This window comes from Penicillium robsamsonii (genome assembly GCF_028829455.1).
Source record: "Penicillium robsamsonii strain IBT 29466 chromosome Unknown utg000001l_segment0_segment0, whole genome shotgun sequence".
NCBI lineage: Eukaryota > Fungi > Ascomycota > Eurotiomycetes > Eurotiales > Aspergillaceae > Penicillium > Penicillium robsamsonii.
This window is the reverse complement of record NW_026643219.1, coordinates 4,890,123-4,913,119: the sequence shown is the minus strand read 5'-3', so window position 1 is coordinate 4,913,119 and position 22,997 is coordinate 4,890,123. Positions and strand designations below refer to the sequence as shown.

General features: G+C 48.5%; 9 protein-coding genes across 9 annotated transcripts; 2 read left to right on the top strand and 7 right to left on the bottom strand.

Moving 5' to 3' along the window:
- Positions 1-212: 212 nt before the first annotated feature.
- Positions 213-1,430, bottom strand: N7447_001929 (DUF4050 domain-containing protein; the record flags this gene model as incomplete). Its single annotated transcript, XM_057226205.1, has 1 exon — positions 213-1,430. The coding sequence occupies one exon, from the start codon at positions 1,428-1,430 to the stop codon at positions 213-215; it is 1,218 nt and encodes a 405-aa protein (XP_057090221.1).
- A 940-nt stretch (positions 1,431-2,370) lies between these two features.
- N7447_001928 (uncharacterized protein) lies at positions 2,371-2,764 on the bottom strand (the record flags this gene model as incomplete). Its single annotated transcript, XM_057226204.1, has 3 exons — positions 2,371-2,629; positions 2,686-2,702; positions 2,759-2,764. The coding sequence occupies 3 exons, from the start codon at positions 2,762-2,764 to the stop codon at positions 2,371-2,373; spliced, it is 282 nt and encodes a 93-aa protein (XP_057090220.1).
- A 1,112-nt stretch (positions 2,765-3,876) lies between these two features.
- Positions 3,877-5,310, bottom strand: N7447_001927 (uncharacterized protein; the record flags this gene model as incomplete). The annotated part of the gene is made up of 1 exon (XM_057226203.1): positions 3,877-5,310. One exon carries the CDS (start codon positions 5,308-5,310, stop codon positions 3,877-3,879), a length of 1,434 nt encoding a protein of 477 aa, XP_057090219.1.
- Positions 5,311-5,818: 508 nt separating this feature from the next.
- N7447_001926 (uncharacterized protein) lies at positions 5,819-6,339 on the bottom strand (the record flags this gene model as incomplete). Its single annotated transcript, XM_057226202.1, has 3 exons — positions 5,819-5,892; positions 5,962-6,209; positions 6,260-6,339. The coding sequence occupies 3 exons, from the start codon at positions 6,337-6,339 to the stop codon at positions 5,819-5,821; spliced, it is 402 nt and encodes a 133-aa protein (XP_057090218.1).
- A 251-nt stretch (positions 6,340-6,590) lies between these two features.
- N7447_001925 (glycoside hydrolase family 18 protein) lies at positions 6,591-8,423 on the bottom strand (the record flags this gene model as incomplete). Its single annotated transcript, XM_057226201.1, has 3 exons — positions 6,591-7,992; positions 8,049-8,355; positions 8,411-8,423. 3 exons carry the CDS (start codon positions 8,421-8,423, stop codon positions 6,591-6,593), a joined length of 1,722 nt encoding a protein of 573 aa, XP_057090217.1.
- A 2,252-nt stretch (positions 8,424-10,675) lies between these two features.
- N7447_001924 (uncharacterized protein) lies at positions 10,676-11,398 on the top strand (the record flags this gene model as incomplete). The annotated part of the gene is made up of 1 exon (XM_057226200.1): positions 10,676-11,398. One exon carries the CDS (start codon positions 10,676-10,678, stop codon positions 11,396-11,398), a length of 723 nt encoding a protein of 240 aa, XP_057090216.1.
- Positions 11,399-12,627: 1,229 nt separating this feature from the next.
- N7447_001923 (ATPase AAA-type core) lies at positions 12,628-13,131 on the bottom strand (the record flags this gene model as incomplete). Its single annotated transcript, XM_057226199.1, has 1 exon — positions 12,628-13,131. One exon carries the CDS (start codon positions 13,129-13,131, stop codon positions 12,628-12,630), a length of 504 nt encoding a protein of 167 aa, XP_057090215.1.
- Positions 13,132-13,184: 53 nt separating this feature from the next.
- N7447_001922 (ATPase AAA-type core) lies at positions 13,185-15,494 on the bottom strand (the record flags this gene model as incomplete). The annotated part of the gene is made up of 1 exon (XM_057226198.1): positions 13,185-15,494. The coding sequence occupies one exon, from the start codon at positions 15,492-15,494 to the stop codon at positions 13,185-13,187; it is 2,310 nt and encodes a 769-aa protein (XP_057090214.1).
- Positions 15,495-20,077: 4,583 nt separating this feature from the next.
- On the top strand, positions 20,078-22,896 carry N7447_001921 (LIM domain-binding protein; the record flags this gene model as incomplete). The annotated part of the gene is made up of 3 exons (XM_057226197.1): positions 20,078-20,381; positions 20,542-21,710; positions 21,769-22,896. The coding sequence occupies 3 exons, from the start codon at positions 20,078-20,080 to the stop codon at positions 22,894-22,896; spliced, it is 2,601 nt and encodes an 866-aa protein (XP_057090213.1).
- Between the last annotated feature and the right edge of the window lie 101 nt (positions 22,897-22,997).

The following is a 22,997-nucleotide window of genomic DNA, read 5'->3' as shown; positions in this document are numbered from 1 at the left end:
ACATATGATATGACATTCCTTCATTGTGCAGAGCTAGAAAGTAAATCAAACACCGACATCCATGGATGCTCAGATTATGAACGCGCAAGAAAACACAAATAAGCCCCCAGAGACGCCAGAGCCAGATCAACCCTAGATGAAGCCATTTCTTCCGCACTAGCATTGATGGCTATGCAATTACTTATGCTCCATGAATAGATAGCAAGCTTCATTTAGATCGCCGGGCCAGTGGCACCTCCATTCCCGGTATCCTGGCTGGCGCGGCGATGGAAGGGATGCGATCCGAAATGGAAGACTTTCTTCACAGCATTGGTAATGCTGTTCTTTCTCCTGCCCTGTGGTGCCTCCTCGGGAGAACGATCCGTGTTTTTCTTGGGCACAGAGCAATCATCAGCAAGGACAATTGATGTCACGGCTGGCTTTGGTGGCCACTGCCCGTCTGATTTCCAGCCTTGGACCATGGCTTTGGTCAAATGGGCGAGGTTGACGGGGACAGTGGGGGTCATGCCTTGCACGACGACCTTGGTGTAAATTGAAGGGTAGATTGCCGGATTGATGGTTGCGCGAACGGGGTTGTCATCTGAAATGAAAGGAGGGGCAACGGGGCAAAGTGGTTCGTCAAGCTCTTCTTCTTCCTTCTCCTCTTCTGTTTGGTCTTCCACGGCCGGTAAGGTTGGTTGAATAGGCACGATTGTGGCAAATTTCTGATCCGGCACTGTGATGTTGGTCTCTGACGAAGCCTTCCTTTTAGCTCCTTCGTCTGGCGCGGTTGACATTCCTTCCTCCTGATCATCTTGCTGTCCCGAGGTCATATCCACTCGATGCTGAAGCTCCTCGCTTTTTTCCCGATCCGCGACAGAAAGCGACGTCTCGGTCCGAGCTACCAGATTAGAGGCGCCGATGCCATCACTGCCCTGATCAGGCGATGTCGCAGACTGGGATGAACCAGACGAAGTCGTATTATTTTCTCCCAATCCTACGCCATCGGATTGGTCTGTTGTATCTGTCTGCGCATCACCCAACGCGCGTTTTGCTTCCTCGGCTCGAATCTGCCGACGAGTCTTCGCTCCACACCACGCATCGCGTCTGGCCATCCATACGCGTAGCCCTTCGTTCCAAGCCATTTCGTCATCCATCTGTCGACGACGTTTGCGACGCCGCTCAACGCCTGCATCTCCAGGGGCGGATTTCACCGCAGCTGACTCTCCGTATTCTGCCTCGCTATCTGAGCTCTGCGGTTCAAGTTCCGAGGTGGGGGTATCGAATTCTCGGACTCGCCATTCGCACACTTCGCGGTTGTGGCAGAGGGTGCCATCGGCGGACGATGGGGAGGGAACGCCGGCTTCGAAATCCCAATCATTGCGGACGACTTCCTTGACGAAGACTTTGGCCTCACGAACTGAGGAATCGCGAGACCCGGTGGCCATCATTTTCGCGATCTCTAGTGGGGGTTTTGGGTGGGAAAGTGGGGAGCTTAGCAAGCTTTTCCTGTGCCCCAAATAAAAGATGCAAATGGGAAAAGCAAAGCAAAAGAACCCGGGAAAGATTCAAAAGTCGAAGTGGCGGGGATGATCAGACTCAAATGTCATATGGCACGTGCCCGAATGCGGAGATACAAGCCTTCCTCTCCGCCTTGAAAATTTTACCTAAACAGGTTTTCTGTTCTAGTTAGTTCACTATCTACTTTGGTTTTGACATGGTCAACCTATCCTTTCTAAACTCAGGTCTTATTCTAGGAAGTTATTGGATTCAATTGAAAAACAAAAGAACCTCGTGTATTCGGCCCCCAACGTATGGAGTGACGCAACGCCAAGTGGTATTATCATTCCTTGTGGCTCACGCCATACAAGCTGGTTGGATGAAATACATGCATGTTGCATCATACAATGTCAAAGCATGTGCCCTCGTTACATATCAAGGAATCTAATCTAGCACGATCTCAAAGACTTCAAAATCAATATTTCATATCCAGTGCTTCGCCTGCTCTTCTTACTTTGTTACTTTCTGAATCAATGCTTCATGCAAAGTACTTTGGCAACGCCGATCATTTCCCCAGATCCATCTATTCTTGGCCCCCACTGGCCTCCTTCAAGAGATAGTCCCAATCAAGATCTAGCAGGTTATCTGCCTCAACAACCAAGACCTCGGGATCAACTCCTCTAAATTGCATCCTGCCAAGATAGCGCATATTTTGCTGGAACTTCGGTCAACACTTTATGGCCATGCAATGGACACTCGAGTTGAAAGGCAGATTACCTCTAGAGGCCCGTGGCAATTCATCCAACCGATAAATAGAGTCGTGTTACTGCACACCCAGTGACTTGAATTAGCGACATTCCACTGTACTCGTTGGGTCACTATGGTAGTCTCTTACCGTTTTCCTTCGCTCCCTGGAAGATCATACTCCATGTCATAGATGGCATACCGTGGAGCCGGATTGCCACGTTTGTCAACTGACTCCCATAGCTTGAGGAGAAATGTGTCGTAGTCTTTTTCCGTGGATGTTTCCTCGACTACAATGTCTTGGTTATCATCGGAGATCTTGTAGATCATGAACTTAGGTCTGGTGGCTTCTGGCCCTGATCGGAGCTGATTGAATTCGGATATACATTTGGCTGCGCTGGAGATGCTAATATATATATTGATTAGTTGACAAGTCCTTCGTAAACTCTTTTGCAACAGTACAAATAACCCTGTGGATGCTGTAGAAAGTAAAGTATTAGTATTCATATCCACTGCATGTAGTGGATCTACGAACCGACATATTGGAGCCTGGTAACTGATACCCTGCAACAGAGGAATTTCTGCAGTTAAAATAGACAGATTGAGCAGAGTGAATAGTGTTGTGGATAGAAAGTGATAGGGAAAGGAGAGCTAGTAGCTACTTTACTTGCCTTATATCCCTAATCCTACATGGATTCTGTGTGTTTTACATTCTGCCTGAATATGCTGGGATATTCTATCATAAAGGAACACAGAAAGAAAAGGAAAGGTCTTTGACGTATAAACGGCGGACCTATGAATTACTATATGCGGTTAGGTTTGCCTCTTTAGGTTTAGCGCCCCAATACACTGTCACGTATAGATTTTCTTTTTCGATAAAGCCATTAGATAAAGTCATTGGAAGCCGCGAGAACAGGATTGGACAAGACATGTCTCATCAGGTAATGACTTGGAAAGTTCGAGATTGTGTGTTCAGTAAGCCGATTCACCACTTCATGCTTTGCTCTATGTATACCAACGAAGTGGCTAGGGCTCAGATATCCCGGACTTGCCCCTTTGATAATGGCCTTCATGTTCGAATTCCTGGGTTATTGCGTCCACCAGACCACATTCCACTCTTTACAATGGACTATGGATGTATTGTAAGTCATAAGTAAATCAACATGGAGCAGTTCCTATCGTCTATATTTCCAGTTTTCTAGTAGAATTTCAGACTTATTTTTGATACAATTAAACCATCCAGAGAACTATCCACGAACCCATCTTGGAGATCATCCGGGAAACCATTCAGAAAACCATCTAGAGATACACCTAAATAACCTCTACGGTCCTAATAGCAAGATATAACTATAAGCCCCGAGACCCTTCTCTTACTCTGCTATGATTTTCTTTGAATTTCTTTCTCTTCTATGAATATGTTCACTGAAAAGCAGATATATGGAAAAGATCTGGCCGGAAACATTGCAAGATAAATTGAATTTGTCTGGGTTAACGAAGATAATGGGATAAAAGATCCGTTTGCATCTCAGCCTTAGTTATTTTAAATTATCATGAGAGTTACGGGGATAGAGAATATAGGAGAATATTACAGCTGAGAGGTCAACGGTGACTGAGAATTGAAATTACCGATATGATTCTAATTTGTTGCCCGTATCACGCTTTATTGCAAGCTTCCCATAAGGCACGGGGCGTCAGGTCCTCCCGATTCTTACAGTTATTGTAAATCTCTTCGCCCCCCTCCATCTCTCGTAGCAGCCGCATGGCTCTGTAATCGCCATCCAAGGCAGTGGCAAGATAGTGCAGTGCAGTGTTTCCATCCACATCCTGGGCGCGTACATCGATCTCCGCATCAGCAAGCACGCGAAGAGTGCTGAGTTGTGCATCCCGCTCAGCAAGTGTCATCGGTGTCGGTGATTTGATAGAACGGTGTGGCACTTGCTCTGTTATTTCCAAGTGCAGCGGACTAGGTTGTGAATGCGGAAGCCACTTAGAGTCTAGGGTACGGGCGCAGTGAACACTTCGCACAGCATCAGGGATTTCTCGGTTCATGGACATTGAGGTGAGTGGGAGTGAGGCGATGTGAAGCAATGTATGACCTAGAGCCGTCGTGCCTGCGCTGGAAAGTGGCATGGGAAGGAAAGATAGGAGCTCAGGGTCATGGCGAGCAACTGCCAAATGAAGTGGATGAATTTCGAAGATAGGGGTGCGGAGGTTTAAATCGATATCTGGATGCGTAAGAAGATGTTTGATACAGGCCCTGATGTTAGGATCATTTGGATCGCATCGACCCAATGCAAAAGAAAGCGGCGGCAAAGCAACTGTGGGAGCTACCATTGCCCGATAATTGGGAGAATAGTGATAAGTATTGAGTAGCCGTTCAAGCATAGCGTGTTGACCATTTTCGATGGCTTCATGGACAGGAGATGTGACGCTTAGTGACGATGGCTTAGTATCATCGAAATCGGCTTGTCCGGAAATGCTGATCCAGGCAGACTCATCTGCCCCCGCTTCGCGAACCAGCGCGAAGAGATCCTCAAAGCCCAGGCTAGCAGCCACTTCTAAGGCTGTCATGCCTTTGTTCATCCTTAGCCGCTGACCTGGGACATTTGGCTCAGTCCAAAATCGTGGGAAGCTAGTGCGTCGCTCATCCAGTTCAGCTTGGGTCAATGGCTGCGTGTGCTCGATGATTCCTTTGCTCGCTGCAACTTCTAGAATCTGCAATCGTGAAGGACACGGGCCAAAACTCGAGATGTCGACCTTGGCGTCTCGACCACGCATGAACCTCGCAGAGTAGTCAGATAAATCCCAAATGTGGATGCCTGTGGGATCTGCACCACTGGCCAGAAGCGTTCGAACATTTTCCGGTGAATTAACGCGAATAGCTGCCGTGAGTGGAGATTCGTAGGTGCCCATATTGCTCCCACTTATGTTTGCATTGGGAGAACACCCTGCTAGTTCACGAAGTTTTCTCTTGTGGTAATCCAAAAGAGCACAGAGGACGGCTGGATTGGAGTTACCGGCAGCCCGAATGGCCGCAGACTCCTCAACGCCCCAGGTGACATCTTCTCTGGTGAGTTTATATGACATGGTATGGCAGTGAAGCTGGAGAAGAGGAAATTTGTTCGTATTAACTTGCTCAAGTGCGGGGTTGTCTCGGTGATATCATAGGAGCTATTTGACATGATCAATTCATTCTGGCTCCTTCGCTTATATCTAAGGTCCGTGTATCTACACATCGTCATTATCATAGTCAGACTCCCGTCTATCTCCAGGATAAAAGTAACGGGTTTCAGGACTCACGTCGTTGCCCCTATTGCAATTCAACGCGTGAGCTCATCGATTCGCACCTTGATTGTCATTGCCATTGACACGAGGATACCTGTTAGCTCAACATAGGCCTGGCCATGGAAGGCAACTATGGCGTATATACCAGCCCGGAATACACCACCTCGCTGCATTATATGGTCAAAGTGGAAATGAAACAACGCATATTTATCGCTGTTAGACTCTCGATATGCCGAGCCACTAGGCAGTCGCCACGCGACTGCATCGTATAAGCAGACGTCTACATTGTGCATTGCTGGCCAAGATCGTCTCACTTAATTTCCAAAATCTGCTCTCCACGTCTAGTACGGATCAGCATCTCATACTCTAGGGTCAATGTGCCGTCTATAATTCCCTGCATTATATAGCCTATTCTGATTAGCGCGTACTCAAAGTGAAAGGTAGGAATCGTACCCCAGCTTGGTTGTCCGAATACTTCCGAAGAACTATAAAGCTCCTCTGATTCAGCAATGTTTCTGGCAAATACATTCTTCGCAGCCGACAGCACAACTGATGCATTGGAACGTTTATCAAGGCCTGCATCAGGGCAAGCCAGGACGCAAAGCTGGGACCCAGCATCCTGAGAGCCCCCGACTTCATCACTTCCATGGGTTCCCAAGCACAGAAAACTCTCTGTCCGTGCAATCGGCTCAGCATTAGCCCTGTACCATTAGTTCAATTGATGTTCCAGACAAAGAGATACAGCGCTTACCATTCGGCCTGGAACTGAACAATCTCCTCCAGGGTCACCAAAGAATCACTAGAATTATACTCACTCTCCATCAACGTCATCTGATAGGTCGGGCTGTTACCCTTCGTGATGGCGGTCAAATGAATTAGCAGACTGGTCAGTCTGCCTTATTCAAATTATGACGCTTTTGCAACCCCATTTCGATGGTGTCACGCTTTGAATACTGGCGTTGGCCTTTGTCGCAGACAGGATCTTTGGAGTACTTCTGTAGCTGAGTCTTAAATGCCGTAGCGAGAGGATCATTCTACTCGTATTAGCAAAACTTGCGAGTAAGAAGGGCCACGAGGGAATTTCAACATATACTCGTAGCTGGTGAATCGCAACAGAATGATCCATATTCTGACAGGCACCCAGAAGGATCAGGCGCGATGGAAGCTTTCCCCGCAGGGCACGTTCCAGAGCACTGGAAGGGAACAGAGTCCCAGAATTTCCCACCGTGGTAGTACCAGTCGCAGTTCTCGTATGGAGGAGGCTGATCACAGCAGAATGACTTGTAACCGACAATACAAGGCTCCTCTCCACCAGCACCATAAGTGGAATAAGTTAATCGCTCTATACCTGAAGGGCAGCCTGCATTGCTATGAATCCCAGCACAGAAGGGCGCACTTCCTGACCAACCACATTCGGAAACTGCTTTGTTGGCCGCGGTCTGCGTACAGCAAAGTACTTTGTGCCCAGTCCAACAACTTTTTCCAGTTCCACTGATGCTGCTTGACACTTCAACCTCTCCCTTGTGGCATTTGCCATTGCAATATGGAGCCCCGCCACGCCACTGGCAAGTGGGCATATTGTCCGTTGGGCAGCAGTAAAGACGCGATTTGCCATTCGAGCATCCAGTGTTAGTACCCGTGTTGCCTCTATTCTTGCCATCACTTCGCCGAGCAGGGCTAATGCCGTTCGGACAAGCTTCGCCGCATTCCCCCAACTGGCAAGATTGAACTTGGTCAGTGATAGAAGCAAGTGATTTGGCCGACAATGCGATTGTGCTACGGCCTGTCAACTTCGATAGTGCGGCCGAGACTGTGCCCTCGGAATCATCTGTTGAAACGGCCCATACCATGGTACCACCAAGACAGTAATTATTAGCATAGTCCAGCTTCAGCTTGAGCGTTTCCTCGTCATCATAGCTGACCCACTGGTTCTCGCCCCAAGTGACCATTTTGACGGCGGCCTTCCTGTCTAGGGACACTTTGGCGTTGCCTTTATCTATCACACTCTTAATCTCTGAGTATGAGAGTGTTCCGACTGAGTCCGTGCAAGACCCTGCATTACCCCCTGCTGAGAAAATACATCCGGGGGTGTTGCAACTGGGATCGGCGAGAGTGAATGACCGGCCATAAACGCCCAGACCAAGAACGACATGGTCGGGGTCAATCTTATTGCGGCAAAGGAGCTCCATTGCCAAGTTGATTTCGGTTAAATTGGTGCGAGCATTGATATAAGGGCCAAGATATTTATTGGTATTGTCCCAAATGCCGTGCAGATCATAGGACATGATATTGAACCAGGCAACTGTCTTCTCGATCTCGACAATGTCAAAGTGTTGCATATACCAGTAAGAGGATGGAATGGTGATGGTAAGACCGTATGTATGCCCACTTGACGCGAGGGCATTACGGAGAATCTTGAGGAAAGAAGTGTAATTTTTGTAGTCAGCGGCTTTTCCTGAGCGCTCTTCAGCTACTGGATACTCCCTATATTGCACTGTGAGTGGTGTGACTACCAATGAAGGGGTTAGGGAGGTCAATACCAATCAAGATCGATACCATCAAAGCCGTATGTCTCCAAGAAGGAAACCAAGGATTCAAAGAAATTTTTCTGCGCTGACTCTGATGCAGCCAGGTCTGGAAAGGTGGTAGCAGTGGGCTGATAAAGGCCATTCATGCTCCAGCCTCCAATGGACCTCCAAGTCTGGAGGTCAGGATAAAGGTTCTTGAGCCCAGTGAATCTTTTATACAATCCAACATCCCTGCTATCCATCGGGGCGACTTTGAATGAAGTAGGGTCGATGAAGGCAAAGGCGAAATTTAGGTGTGTGTATGATCCAAGAGGAATTGCTGTCTGATATTAATACCGCTACGCGCAAGATGTATGTGAGCGAGGGAGACATACATTCAGGGTACATTTTGTCACATTTGCGAGTAATTCCCCAGCTCTCATAGTATCCAAATTGTACGCTTAGAAGCGCTAGATCCAGAGCAACTGGGAGACTCGATGGTTTTATTGCCACAAAAGTCCTTGGTGGTACCACAGAAGCCATATTCAGAACAACACACGTTGAGGGGACAGTTGTTTGCCGCGGACCACTTGATGGAGTCAGCTCTTTCAATAACTTTGACTTGGGGTTGGGTGACAATTACCTTCATGCCCCAACCTGGGTTACAATCTGACTTGCTATCACAGTTGGATATGCAGCTGTCCCCGCAAAAGTCAGGTCCCATTCCACAGACTCCTGTGTTTGAGCAGCAGCCAAGTTCACATTGTTTGTCGGCGCTACAGGTATAGTCCTGACCAAGACAGGGACAGCACCATAGTGCGAGTAAAAGTATAGCCCAGTACTTCATTTTGGGGCATATAACAATGCAAGGCACCAAAGATTGTATGACACGGTACTCTAGAATACATCAAAAAGATGCCAAAAAAGAAGAAAAGACGCGAGAGAAGTATTCAAGAGATATGAGGTCGCTCTCACTAAGCTTCAACTTCTTTCGACAAGTCTACATACTCTGGTTGCACATGCAATGGCATATCCTAGTGTATGAAGGAACCTTTTCGCCCCAAAATCCCTGTTGATCACACCCTCCACCTGCTGTTCTGAATTGTCAATAATTTTTACGGTACCTCAGAAGATTTCGAGAACAGCTGCAGCCATGAAATTCAGTGCTATATTTGTTATCACTGACGTCGCGTCTGTCATGGCGCAGATTGGTCTATATGAGTATGGAACCAACGCCACAGCCTCTATCTCGGATGGATGCACCTTTGCGTTGACCAAAGAGCTGAATTGCGATCCTTATCTTTTTACGCTTTCCATGTCAGACTATGCTGGATATGCTTACTGCATTGGAGTTTCAGCCTAAATTAGCAGGTTGTTCGATGCTTTGGACCCTTGAGATATTAATCCTTAGTTTAGGGGCCATGTATGATAATCATTCAAAGATGAGTATGTACATAGGCTTTTCCAACCTCCTTTTTCGAGTATCAAGAATGCGACTAGACAGTAGATAAAGGTGGAGCCCCATTCAGTGTCTAGCATTCCAATCAACTACATCCCAAGGTGAGTGTTTTGCATCATTTCCCAATAATTTGATAGACTTCATTTCTTATTCAAGCCCCACAAGCATGATGCACACAATTAGCGCTGTGGTCTCTGTTGGCGATGAGGGAGATGAAGCTAGGAGACCATACTTGCATATGGATACTTTTCTCTGGATATTAGTCAAGACCAAACTAAATCTATCCTCCGGATCCGAAGGGCCAGTTCAACCCTCCCTCGGAAAAACGAGGGTCCAACCTTGGCCTTGTCGCCTAGCTTTTGGTCGCAGCTCATTTCTCTTTTTTTTCCTCTCTTCTCTGATATCTTTGAGAACGTAGAAAATGATACACGGGCAAAGGCGAATGCCCAGTGGGATCTTGGCCCAGAAAGGCACACGTCGTTTTCGGCTCGTCATACTGTTTGGTATCGCAACTTGGCATGTTCAGTTGATGAGCAGATATACATAGCACAGCTCAAAGATCTTTGAATTCTTGATGTTCTTACATCCATGTGACTAGGTATAGGGTTGGTTGGTGCGTTGTGGCTGTGTAAGGCAGACTGCCGGTGCGATTCGCCCTGTAGGATCCGAATTTACAGGAATCGAATTTAATTGAACTTTTGCCTGGTTTGATTCGATTCAAATCATATGAGTTCGAATTGAAGACCGAGTCGAATTCGATCAAAGATTTGGGAGCTTTTCACACTCAATCCTCATCCGGATGGTAAATCAAGTATGGCCGTGCCGCTGTTGAACTTCGTAGCTAGACAACCGACACAATAATAAACGGCATTGATTAAGCTAACTAGTCAAATAGTTGGTTACAGAGATGACTAGGTTAGGTTTAGTCTAAAATACCTTTGGATTCGCATGCTTGACTCCATTCGTAAAAGGATGTTATGAGACAGGGCAAAACTGAGCCCCGTAGTGGCGGTGTAAATCGCCTGATTTGACCTCTTGAGCTTAGCGTCTTATGGGTCTTTGATGGGAAGAGCCGCCATATAATAGATGCTTGCATTGCATTTGAGAATTAGAATAATCTGTTATATAACTACCATCTGCCAAATACACCTCTTAGATACGAGTTGGTCTACTTGTACCACTGGCCGATTTTTCCTCCACCATGCCTCAAACCGGCAATACCAATGTCTATTCAAGCAGCCATGTGTCTCTTTCAAAAGACTCGAAAACATGGACGAATTCTGTTAGCAACGAAGTACCTAGTGCCAATCCTCCCAAGTTTCGACCCCATCAAAACGATCTCGTTATAGTGCGCACAGGAGCCATGCGCACGAACATGAAAGTTTTCTCCGCTGAAGATGACCGGAATCCTCTTTATTCGATTAAAATTTCGGGTCTGTTTAGCGACAACACAAAAGTCGAAATTCTTAATGGGATCGACAAGAGCAGCCATGCTCTTGGCACCTGTCACTTCAACAAATTCCGCACATCCCAAATAAATTTTCGCTCGTTTGATGCGCATCCATCCAAAATGGTATGGGTCGGAGATCGTGGTAGTTATTGCTGGTCATATTCTCCTCACCAACATGATGTGAGGACACAAGAAGAGCAACACTTTATATGGAGAAGAGGGGAGCGTACGCCTACATCCGACTCCTGCGGCAGGCTGAACCTAGAACTTTGTGATGCAGACAAATTCGAGGTGTATGCTGTGTATGCCGGGGCTGCACCGGGAGCCAGCAAAGACAGTACATTGCAGTTTAAGAGAAAATTGGATGGACAATGGGAAATTATGGTTATTTTGACACTTTCAGCGCTAGTAGAAAAGGAAAGACAGAAGAGGGGCAGACAAGGGAATTTCAGTGTTGGGATGTTGGCATATTAGCCTGGGATTCAATGTCAGATTCATATCTGGGGCTGTCTGATCTAGTTCCTTTAATTATATACGATTAGAGTCAGAGCCAAGCAGCCTTGGCTATTCTGCAGCCGGAGATTATAGGCAAATTCCGACCAATTTCTCAAAGCTTCTCACCAGCAAAGAAGCAAAGGCTCGGCCTAAACCATGCGAGTACTTCATTCTGAAACAATGCTGAAAGGGGTAACAGAGAGCCTGAATAAAAATTTCAGACAAGCTAGATAATCAAATATCCCATGGTCAGAGAGCAATTTCTGCTGTGTTAGCTTCCCCAAACGAGATTTCTCATCATAGATTGAATTAGTGATGGAAAAAGATAAACAGCACTTCGATGAGCAGCGCAAGAGAAGGATAAGCAGAAGGAGAGCCGTCAGCTATTTTGATAAGGGTAGTATAAGTAATTTATAGAACCTTTCATAACGTGACAGCCTCTTTCAATACGATTCAATACTCAAAACTAAGCCAAATCAAAAAAGGAGTGTTTCGGAATGGGGTTCGAGAAATATTCTATGAGAGCAAAGTGGTGAATCTGATTTCGATCCTTGCCGTATCGGCAAACAGCGTGTCGAGGCTGCTGGGAGACTCAAACGAAGGTGAGAAAGGTATACCAGACATCGTCTCGCGAGCCAAAACACCCCAGGCTGTGCTGGACTTTGCCGAGGTGTCACAGAGGTTTTGCAGTCGTGCGGTCTTTGCAGCTTTAGCGGTAATGATGGGGTCTGTCCTAGGAATGTATGCACTTGCACTGCACAAGGCGCTTTGATATAGTCCCCGGATACTATTAGTGTTATGAGATCCCCAGTTGAAGGTCTTGAGGATGCTGGGCTATGCAACGTCGCATGCAGTCACGGATATTGTCCTGAAGGCACCTGTACGGGCTCCGGCAGTGCTTCTTCCGGTCAGAATTTCGTTCCTCTAGATGTCTGGAAAAGTAGCAAGCCGGATGTTGAATGTATCTCGCCATGTGGAATTATTCTACCCCCCTACCCCCTCAAGAGCAAGGCATTTGACCATTAGCCCACTGCAAAACCAAACTGAAGCATCTGAATATATGAAATAATACAAATTGTTATTGCCCAAGAAAGTGATGGCAGTATATACACTTTGAGTAATGGTACAGGTCTATCATATCGCTAAAAGTACATAGGGAATCCCCAGTTTCCCCAATCCACGTAAAATAACCCTCCAACAAAAAAGAATCATGTCCGAACACGCGCCGAATCAGCCGAAGCCTCACCACTAGCACCAGGAATGAATCCCCACCCAGGACTCTTCTGGCGACGACCCTTTCGATCACCGTACTGCTCGTCGAACTTCCGAATCGCCGACAGCGAAGACATATCCTCACTAATCGAAGCGCTGATTTCTTCCATTCCACGCTCGAAATGCGCACGAGTCAGAATGCGGCGCTCCGGGTAGCTATATGGCTCGTCACCGGTGTATTTAGCCGCTGCATCATTCTCCTCGCGAACGCAAGCTAGTGCAGCTGCCACCGACAGATTCTTCAAATCGGAGCCAGAATACAGCGGGGTGCGTCGGGCGAGTTCGGCAAGGTCGACGGAGGGTTCGAGCTGTTCTTCTTTCAGGTGGATTTTCAAGACTGCTTCGCGGTCTTCCTCGGTTGGTAGATCGACTAGTAGACGGCGGGGAAGACGGCGGAGGACAGCGTCGTCCAGATCGAAGGGTCGGTTTGTGGCGACCATGATGAATGCTGAGAGGTCGTTCATGCCGTCCCACTCGCGCAAGAACTGGTTGATCAGTTCGCGGTGGGAGGTGTGCGGCTGCTGGCTCCGGTGCGTGAGCAGAAGATGGCATCCGCTTCGTCGATGAAGACGACGCAGGGACTAAGCTTCTTGGCAAGTGTGAAAATCGCTTTCACGTTCTTCTCGCCCTCGCCGACGTACATGTCGTATACTTCAGACCCGCTGACTTCGAGGACTGTTGCTCCGCTCTCGCGGGCTACAGCTTTGGCGAGGAGCGTTTTACCGGTGCCTGGAGGTCCATATAGGAGAAGACCGGGGATCTTATCGGTAGCGAGGACACCGTATGTGAATGCCTCGGGGCGGATGAGTGAGAGGGAAGTCAGCGTCTTCAGAGCTTCGATGGTCTCGGGTGGCACATGCACATCATTGAATGTGGTTCGGATACTTTTGGCGTCAACGACACCGTTAAGCAGCTTCTTCTCGTGCGTGTTGCACGTTTTGCGCAAAGAGCTGATCAGCTGCTCTCTGGTCTGTCCCGCTTCCGAATCTTTCTGCTTGGGTGACTTCTCTTTCAGCCACTCGTTGGTAACTCGGTCGCTTTTATCCATGAGCTCGATTCCACGTCGGATGTGCTCAAACCCAAGGGGTTCGTTGGCTTCAGCGCAGCCAAGTGCAAGGGTAGAAATCCAATGCACTTGATTGTACGACCAGTACCGATCCTGGATCCCTGATTCTTTGATAGTTGAAGGTTCCAGCGGCCAAGCGCGGTCGCTCATGATATTGTCTTTTACCGGCAGAGCGTGTTCATGTAATCGGAAGCGAAGCATGCTCTGCAGGTGACGAATATTAATGTCCATGGTGCGCTTCTTTCGGTCTTCGGCGAAGACCTTTTCGGCGTCTTTCGAGCTCATGGCAGGCGTAATGAACAAGGTCTTCGAGAACTGATCATCGAGAACACTTTGCAGCAGACCAGCACCATCCTGTGAGGGCGAGTGGTGGATTTCCTGCGAGGTAGTTCCTATCAACAGAATCTTGGACCCTGCGCCTCTCCGGTCTTGGATAACTTTGTGCAAGAGTGAAATGAATTTAGATCCCTCTCGGGTATTTTGAATATCACGGTAGTCCTGGATATGCATAATAATGTCCGGAGATGGCAAATCCTTGCTGGCTTTCGTTTCGGCAGTTTCTGTTGTTCCATTGGGGACTGGCAAGGATGATGCTGGTTGAGTTGGTGAGCCAAGAAGCTCATTGACTAGTTGAATCCACCGAGTTTCAGCGCGCTGACCACTTCGTGAGGCACCGGCCCCGGGATCCGGATCCGTTTGACCATTGATAGATCCCCCCAGGAGGGTTTTCAGCCCAAGCCAGTTGGGAAGCGGGATATCACCTGCCTCTTTGCTGCTCTCGATTGTGATAAAACGAGGTGTGCCAATATCGCCGCGCATACCACGGGGACCTCCTCCAATTTCAGCCACGTCATCCTCGCCCTCTCCTTCCGGGTCTTCAAGTTCCGACCATGAAGTTGGGACGGATTGCCGATATACATCATAGCCGAGAGATCGAATGGGCGAAGTCACTCCGACATCTGCGAGATCTTGCTCACTGAACAGTTGTGCAATGTCCTGGGCATTAAGGGTCACCAGGTCAGTGCCCACCTCGTGGGCAAGCTTCTTCACCACCGCGTTTAAGAATGGTATACCATCAGTACCCGGGTAGTGTAGCGCCAAATGCGACTTCTTCACTGAAGGCTCTTTGGCATATTTTGCAGGTGGTAACCGCAAGCCTGCTTTGACGGAGGCCCGCAGCTCTTCCCATGATTCCTCGGCCACCGCATACCGATTCTCTGATGTTGCCGGTGGTTCGCTGGATACAGCTGGGTCTGAATCTCCCCCGGAAGCCTGGATTTCACTTTGAACCTCCTCCGGCTCCTTTTGTGACACTGACTTGGTAATCGTAACCTGTTGTAGTGATTGTGTAGAGCGACCTTCTGAGCTGTGAGACACCTTATTGTGCTCGTAGAACCATGCGGGAACGGTCGTCGTTGATGTGGAAGTCTGCTGCGCGGACTTTCGGTTTCGCATCGCTCTGCGTACAGCAGACCCGTAGGTTTTGGTGATCGACTTGACCGACTCGGCAGAGGGAGATGTCGCCGGCGTACCATTGTCAGAGATATTCTCAGTTTTGAGGAAAGGGTCTTCCACAGCATTCCCTGGCGCTGTAGACGCGGCATCGTGAGGGTCTTGGGACGGTGATGCGAGCCATGTTCGTGACAGGTGGAATCGTCGCGCGGACAACGGTGCGGAATAGCGGCGGCGAGCAACAAATCGACAAGGGCGTGCAACTGACAGCCGGACGTGTTGCATTGACGAATACATCCGGTACAGTGTCACCGGAGTTTATGTGATATCACCGAGAGTAGTAGATCTATGTATCAAGTCTGGCAAGGTCCCTATCGGGCCTTACGAATAAATGCAAGGTCACGTGATTATGTATTTTTCGCCGCCGCGGCCTGAGGTTCTTGAAACTATTAGCTGTCTTTTTTTACTTAGTTATAGACAAAGTACTTTTAGCTCAGTCTTCCACAACTTACGTGCACATCTCTATTCCGCGGGCGTACAGTTTACAGTCGGGTCTGCTCTTTATCCATTCTTCAGCAAGGATGCTCTCCGCTCCCGTCTCCACCGCGACTAATGGAACTACATTTTCTATGGGCTTCCCATACAACAGGTACTCCGGATTAGTCTTCAGTTTCTTGACAATATTAGAAATATATTAGAAATGACAAAGATTCTATGTACCTATGTTGTGTCGGTTCATTTTCTTAACTTGGTACCATCACCTACAACATGGACAATGAAGGTCAGCGAGCGATAAGGAAACCACCCCTATAAAATGATCGAGCTTTCAAATCACCGACTTATCTCCATGGCCAGAGTGTTGTATTTGTGATATATTCAAGTTGGACACCAACTCGACAAATGAGTAACTATATTGCTATAGGAGTGTTTCACCAAGGGTGGTTGAAGTAGCCTCCACCTTCCCAGCTACGGGTGTGGCGCCAGGGCAGCTTCTAACACATTATGGCCACGAATGGAAGACTTCGTGGTGTGGTTTGAGCTGGAGCCAGGGCTATCTTTCTAATGGACTTTGTTTACTTTGCTCTTTGATCCGCGACCAAGTCGCTGATTAAGTAGGGCAAATCCTGGTATGATATATGTTTGCAAATCTATAAAATATTGGAAGCTATGCCCATTATGCGCAAAGCCCCAACGAGATGCATATTGTCACGTTCTGCCAGTACCATGTCTTGAACATGTAGACAAAGGCCCAGTACCCCAGAGGAAGAGGATGTGGCCGAGTGTGCTAGTAATGATGAGCCTGAGTCTGTCCCACCCACTGAGCATATACGTTCCTCCAATGAAAACAGCGTGTTGCCATCGCTGTCTTCCCTCACCTGGGTATATGCTAGTGCGTCACAAGTCATACCGGACTCTGGCCGTTGAGGAAACGCTGCATTGTAAGCTGCATATGTAGAAAGTAAAGTGTGTAGTAACTATGCAACCAAGACCCATGTACCCACTTAGCGTCTCGCACACAAGAAAATGGGTGCTCTGAACTGAGCCGCGGATGTGATAGCTTGTAACATTCCGACTCGACGTAGTTGTGGAGAGGAATGCAACAATAGCAAACGAAATGACTCGGTATATCTGAAAGAACCGCAGCTTGCCGCTCCCTTCGGGTAATTTGATGTTGCTTCTTCGACGACAAAGAGTCACAAAAGGTGGGAGCTACACAGGGCGAGATAAAACATACGTTTAGGAAGGAGAAAGTCGGGTTTTGACAACAAAAGCTCAACCAGTAGCCGCTCTAGGCATGTCTAATTTTCTGTCTGGGGCTGCAGATCCGTTATTTCTGTTTTGTCATTGTTGCATCGAGCCGCCGTTCGAAAGTTTCGAATCTGATAGAAGGCCAGAAGATCAGTTGGCGAATGCCCAATCTGGTGGTTGAATATGTGGAATCAGCGTGAGTGGTTTTCGAGCAACCTGAGTGGAAGGTGACATCATATAGAAGACCTGATCATAGGAACTCTGGTGAGATCAGAAATGGGCTGAGGATGGGACATAGGAAGTAAACTTAGGAAGTCGGAAGTGGCTGCCCAGGTAGAATGGATAGATGATGCACTGACGTGAGATGGTAAATGGCCCCGGGGGTGCTCCGGGGCTATTATGATGATATTGTTCGCTAATTCAAATACGGTAAGAACCAGGTATTATGGAAAGAACGAGGCGGAACGTGTGAGATTATGGACTTCGCCTGAGACATTGCTAGATTGAACAACAATGATTCTTCTTTCTCTCCCTCCCATTCGCCAGTAGCCGTAACAACTACGAAACATTATACCACCTCACTACGACGAAGATCCTTGTTCTCGTGCTTTTCTTCCTGGTAAGTGGAGTCTAGTCCAGAAATACTAGCACCTGGTATACACCCCATAGCCCTGCTGAGAGGCTGTCATTTGCCCTTCCCTTGTGGTCTGCCTTGATGTTTAGATGACCACCTATGCATCGACGAGACTCAGAGTATTGGGCTTTGTTCTGGTACCTATGGCACTCGAGATGGACACTATCTTGCGAGTATCTCGGTGAGTGCTCACTGGGCTCTTTTACACACTACACCCCATACTCCCCACCACGAATCCCCTTATACCCTATTTGGCCAAAGAGAACCTACACAGAAGGTATTTACTTCGCGATAAGTGATATGACGCTGACAAAAGAACATAGTTTCATGTACCACTTGTGGTAGTCATGGAGGATTTGCAACCAGCCATACGGATCGATCCCCGCATAGTCCAGCAGATATAAGCCCAGACTCCATGGGGTGCCGAACGAGAGATGTTTGTATCAAATGTATAATCGGTAAGCATAAGCTCAAATCCCTCCATTACCAACAAACACTGATTAGTATGAGAGATATAGTTCAGGGTGACATCGAATTGCCAGCACGGCACTGGCAACTTTCCTCCTAGGCCTTATCACCACCTACTGCAAGGCAATTTGGTGGGTGGTCAAGCTCAAGGGCAAATGAGCGGCGGTCCCTACCCTTAAGGCCCGCGGACAGTCTAATTGTTCGACATGCTAGGGCTTTTCATCTCGGAAATAAGTGTTTCACCCAGCGAGGCAACAACGAGGACGTTCTTCCTCCCACTCTCAGCTATACGCACACGGCGAGTGTGGAGTCAGACGAGAGTATTTTGTTAGGGTTGGTAGCTTTTATAATTCCCCGTCAATAGTTATTAGTTAACCTTTGGTGGCTTAGATATTATAGCACTAAAGGCCCATGGAGCATATTTTACGTACGGAGTATAAGCTAAAAGACATAATACATTTTTGAGTTAAAAAAAAAAAATCTATTCAAATATTCCACAACTATATATCCAGACAACACACAGGTGTAATGGCGAATTGATCATCAGAAGGAAGGCAACGGAAATCTCTACATGGTTTTGCGCATTCAGAACAGGTCTGTGAGTTTACATCCGAAAATTTTTCGTCACTTGATCAATTCGCCAGTACAACAGGTGATATCCTTTTATGCATCATGGTTTGTGTTTCGGTATGTTTCTGTATAGACTGGGAACGATATTAGTGAATTGTTCCAAACAAAACATGGTAAAGATGCATTGCAATATAAGAGTTCTCAGACAGTATGTACTGGCAAGTAGCAGACCAACCGGGAAGGAAGGTCCGTATTATCTCCGCATTGTCGATTTGGAGGGTAAAGAAGTAAAGGTTGTGTCATCCTTGAACGGATAGGAAATGCAAATGCAGGGGAAGAACGAGAAAGTGTCTAAACTCACATTAAGCACAAGGTGCGGACACCTGACCTATTAGGTTAGTGGCGAGACTTGAAGAATCATGAGATACCCATATGATTGGCATTGTGTCATGCTATCCTCAAAAGTCAGGTTCAATCTGCATCAAGAGAGCTCAGGACATCTTGAGCATAGAACCACACAAAGCCAAACGGAAGAGATCTCAATGAAGACTCTTCACACAGAAGTGACAGGCCCGAAATATGGCAATCTGCAGTACATAGGAAATGAGAGGGACTCTTTGTTAGAGTCCTCACAAATCGTGTACCATTGGAAAGAAGAATGAAAGACAAAGAAGAAAGATGAAGAAGAAGAAAAGAAAAAAAAAAAGTTGTGAAGAAAAAGGCACAGGGTCATCACGTGATTTACCAATTGGGAATAGCGTGCTATTGGGATCAGAGCAAGAGAGAGAGGGAAGAAGAAAAAGCCTCAAAAAGGGAAAAAATATTGAATGGAGCTTATACTTTAAGATCTATACAATTTCCCTACCTCATTGAGTCTCTTTCCCTCCCCCCTACACTGTTTCTCTCAGGATCGCGTTGTCGTCTCGGTTAGATCCTCCACCCTACGGACCCGGATCCTCCGTCCCCAGTTCTCTCTCTCCCCACCGGGCGATCATCCTTAATTCCTGACTTGGGCGTTTACACATTTAGCCCCTAATATCAGAGATCCCTTAGGAAACTATTTTGTGAGTTGTATCTCTTTGAGATATTCTGTCTGAGAGCCCAGCCCCTCCACTCCCCTAGCCCCATCACTTTTAGCCTTCCCCCCGACATCTTCTCCTCTTATCACTCCCCACTGACCGCTCAGTTCTCTCAGGGAAAAAAAAAGGATTCATTGCGCGGGTGAGTGACTTGGCCAGGAGGCCCCCGATCGATACTTCAGCACCTCGCGTCTGCTGAATACCGGTCCAAGTCGCTCGCTACGTCTTGGCCCATCCCCGAACGCTAAAAGCGGCCTGTTGTCTTCCTACTCCAGTCGCGCTCCACGCCACGTTTCGCACACCACCCTTTCGCCATCGCGAGCGATCATTTTGAAGTCCCCCATCTGTGGTGACTTCGTCGCTCAGCAATGATGATGACGCAGCCGTTTCCTGCCCACCAAGGCATGCCGCAACATGGGTTTCCCCCCGGCCACCCAATGGCTGCGCAACATCCAAATGGACACCCGGGCGCTGGAATGGTACAGCAAATGCACCCCGGTGTGTCTGCGCCAGGAGGACCTCAAGTCAGCCAAGCGGGCCCGATGATGGGTGGCATGCCCCCGGGCGCTGGGACAGCTGGTCCTGGTGGCCCCGGCCCAAATGCTCATGCCCTCTCCCATCTGAATCCCGCGCAGGCGCATATGCTTCAGAATCCCCAATTCCAACAAAATTGTTAGTATTAAACCTCCTTATTGCTTAACTCGATGGTGTGCGAGTGATGTTACGGAACACGCGATTGGCGCCCTTTGCGGCGACTTCTTTCCCCCGCTATACCCGCATCTCTTCTAGCCATCTTTCTCGATCGCATACTTACGTCCCGATCAATCTATAGTCGCGAACAATCCTCATCTATTACACCAGCATCAACAACAGCAACAGCAACAATTAATGCGGCAACGAATGATGCTCCAACACCAGCAACAGCAGCAACAACAGCAGCAACACCAACAGCAGCAGCAGCAACAACAGCAGCAACAGCAGCAACACCAGCAACAGCAGCAACAGCAACAGCAGCAGCAGCAGCAGCAGCATGGTCTCCCTGTATCAATGCCTAATGGCACACAAGGACTCAATGCTGCTCAAATGGCTGCAATGCAAGCGAACCCTGGAATGCGACCCGTCAATATGATGCAGCTTCAGCAGCAAATGCCACATGGCCAGCCGCCAAGTATTCAACAGCAGCAGCAATTTTTCGCTATCCAGCAGGCTCAGCAGCAAGCACAGCAGGCTCAACAGGCCCAGCATGCTCAGCAACATGCAAATAATGGACAATCAGGCCAGCATACCCCGCAGCGTGGATCGGCACAACCCCCGAATATGCACGAACAAAGTGCTACTCCACAGTCGCAGCATGGCGGACCAGGAGGTGGCACACCACAACCCACTCAAACCTCTCAGCCGCCATCCACTCAACCCCCGCAATCGCAGGGACCATCTCAAGGCCAGGCAACCCCTAATCCCCCATCGCAGCAATTGCCGCAGTCTCAACAGCCGGGTCAACAGGGACAGGTTGGTCCGCAGCCGCAACCTCCCCAGAGTGCCCAGGGCCAGCAGCCGGGTCCTCAGAGTCAGCAGATGACAGCCCAGGAGGCTCAGTTGAAAGCACAACAGCACCAGAATGCCCTTATGATGCAACAGCAGCAACAACAGCAAAGGAAGAATAACGCAATTTTGACCATTCATGCCTATGCCGAGCATCTGGGAAACTTCCAACCCCGCAATGAAACACAGGATCTTCTATATTGGCAATCGTTCGTCGATCGTTTCTACTCCCCTGGAGGTGTGTTGCGGCAGGGTGTTTGGAACAACTCAATTGGATCTAAACAATTCGAAATTGCGACTCCTGCACTTGCCCGCTATTATTTGACCCAATTCACCAGTGGGATTAGTCAAATTCAGATGGTAGTGGAAGGCGCTCGTGAGCGGGAATCTCACAATGGAGGGCATTATGTGGAAGCCCCAAAATGCTCATTCATTTATTGGTTCAAGAATGAGTGCCAGGTACATCTTCTGTCGCGCGATCCTTTTCTTTCCCACTTGCTAATGTCTATCTCTTTAGCTCTTCACTAATGGCACTCTTCGCGCGCATTTTGATATGCACAACAAGCTTGAGATGCTCGATATTAATGTCGTCAGCCACAACGAGTACATTCCGCGGTCTTTGTTGTTGGCCATGGAGGCGGATTCCTTAAAGCAAAGTCCGAAGGTCACCAAGAACTCAAAACGTGTCCAGCCCAAGCAAGCGCCGTCATTAGTGCCAGACTCCAACGTGACCGCCAATGGCGTGCCTACTCCAGTCATGGGATTCATGGAAGTGGCTGAAACAATTTCTGCGATGCAAATGTTGTTCCAATTTTCGCTGGCAAATCCGCAGCTCTCGCCTCCTGACGCTTTGCGGAATCTCGTCAACACCCTCCAGGCACAAAATCCCAATCCAGGCTTTGTGCCAACTCCCATGCCCATGAACCCTGGCATGAATCCAAACATGAATCCGAACATGAATCCCAACATGAACCCGAACATGAATCCCGGCATGACCCCGAACATGAACCCAGGCATGAATCCGAACATGAACCCAGGCATGAACCCAAACATGAACCCGGGCATGAACCCGGGCATGAACCCAGGCATGAGTCCGGGTATGAGCCCAGGTATGAATCCAGGTATGAATCCAGGCATGAATCCAGGCATGAACCCAGGCATGAACCCAGGCATGAGTCCGGGTATGAGCCCAGGTATGAATCCAGGCATGAATCCGGCGATGCACCCAGGCATGAGTCCCGGTATGAATCCAGGCATGCACCCGGGCATGCACCCAGGCATGCACCCCATGCAAAATGTTCGGGGACATAGCATGGGCGCTCCGTCCCAGTTTGCCTCGCCGGCCATGGCTCATCTTGGTCTTCCCGGGCAGCAAGGCTCGCCTCATCTGACTGGTTCAGCACATGCGAGCCCAGCTCAAAGCAACCTTGTCGGTCCCCCCGGAATGCAACCACCAATGCAGCCATCCCCAGCTGGTGTGAACAACAGTCCAAATGTAGGTGGCAAACGTCGCCGGGCAAGCACCGTCAAAATGGAGTCCGAGGACGGTGGTGGAGTCGAAGCTAACGGCGCTCCGCAACAGGGCTCAGCGAAAGTAAAGGCTAGCCCTCGGGCGCCGAAGCGACAAAAGGGCGCCGCCGCCTAATCATGTTGGGAGTTTTGGTTTACTTCGGCTTTTCATTTTCCTCGCCGTTTCAAGCGGTGCAAGACCGGCGTACGACTGGATACCTGGGCGAGGCATGTCGC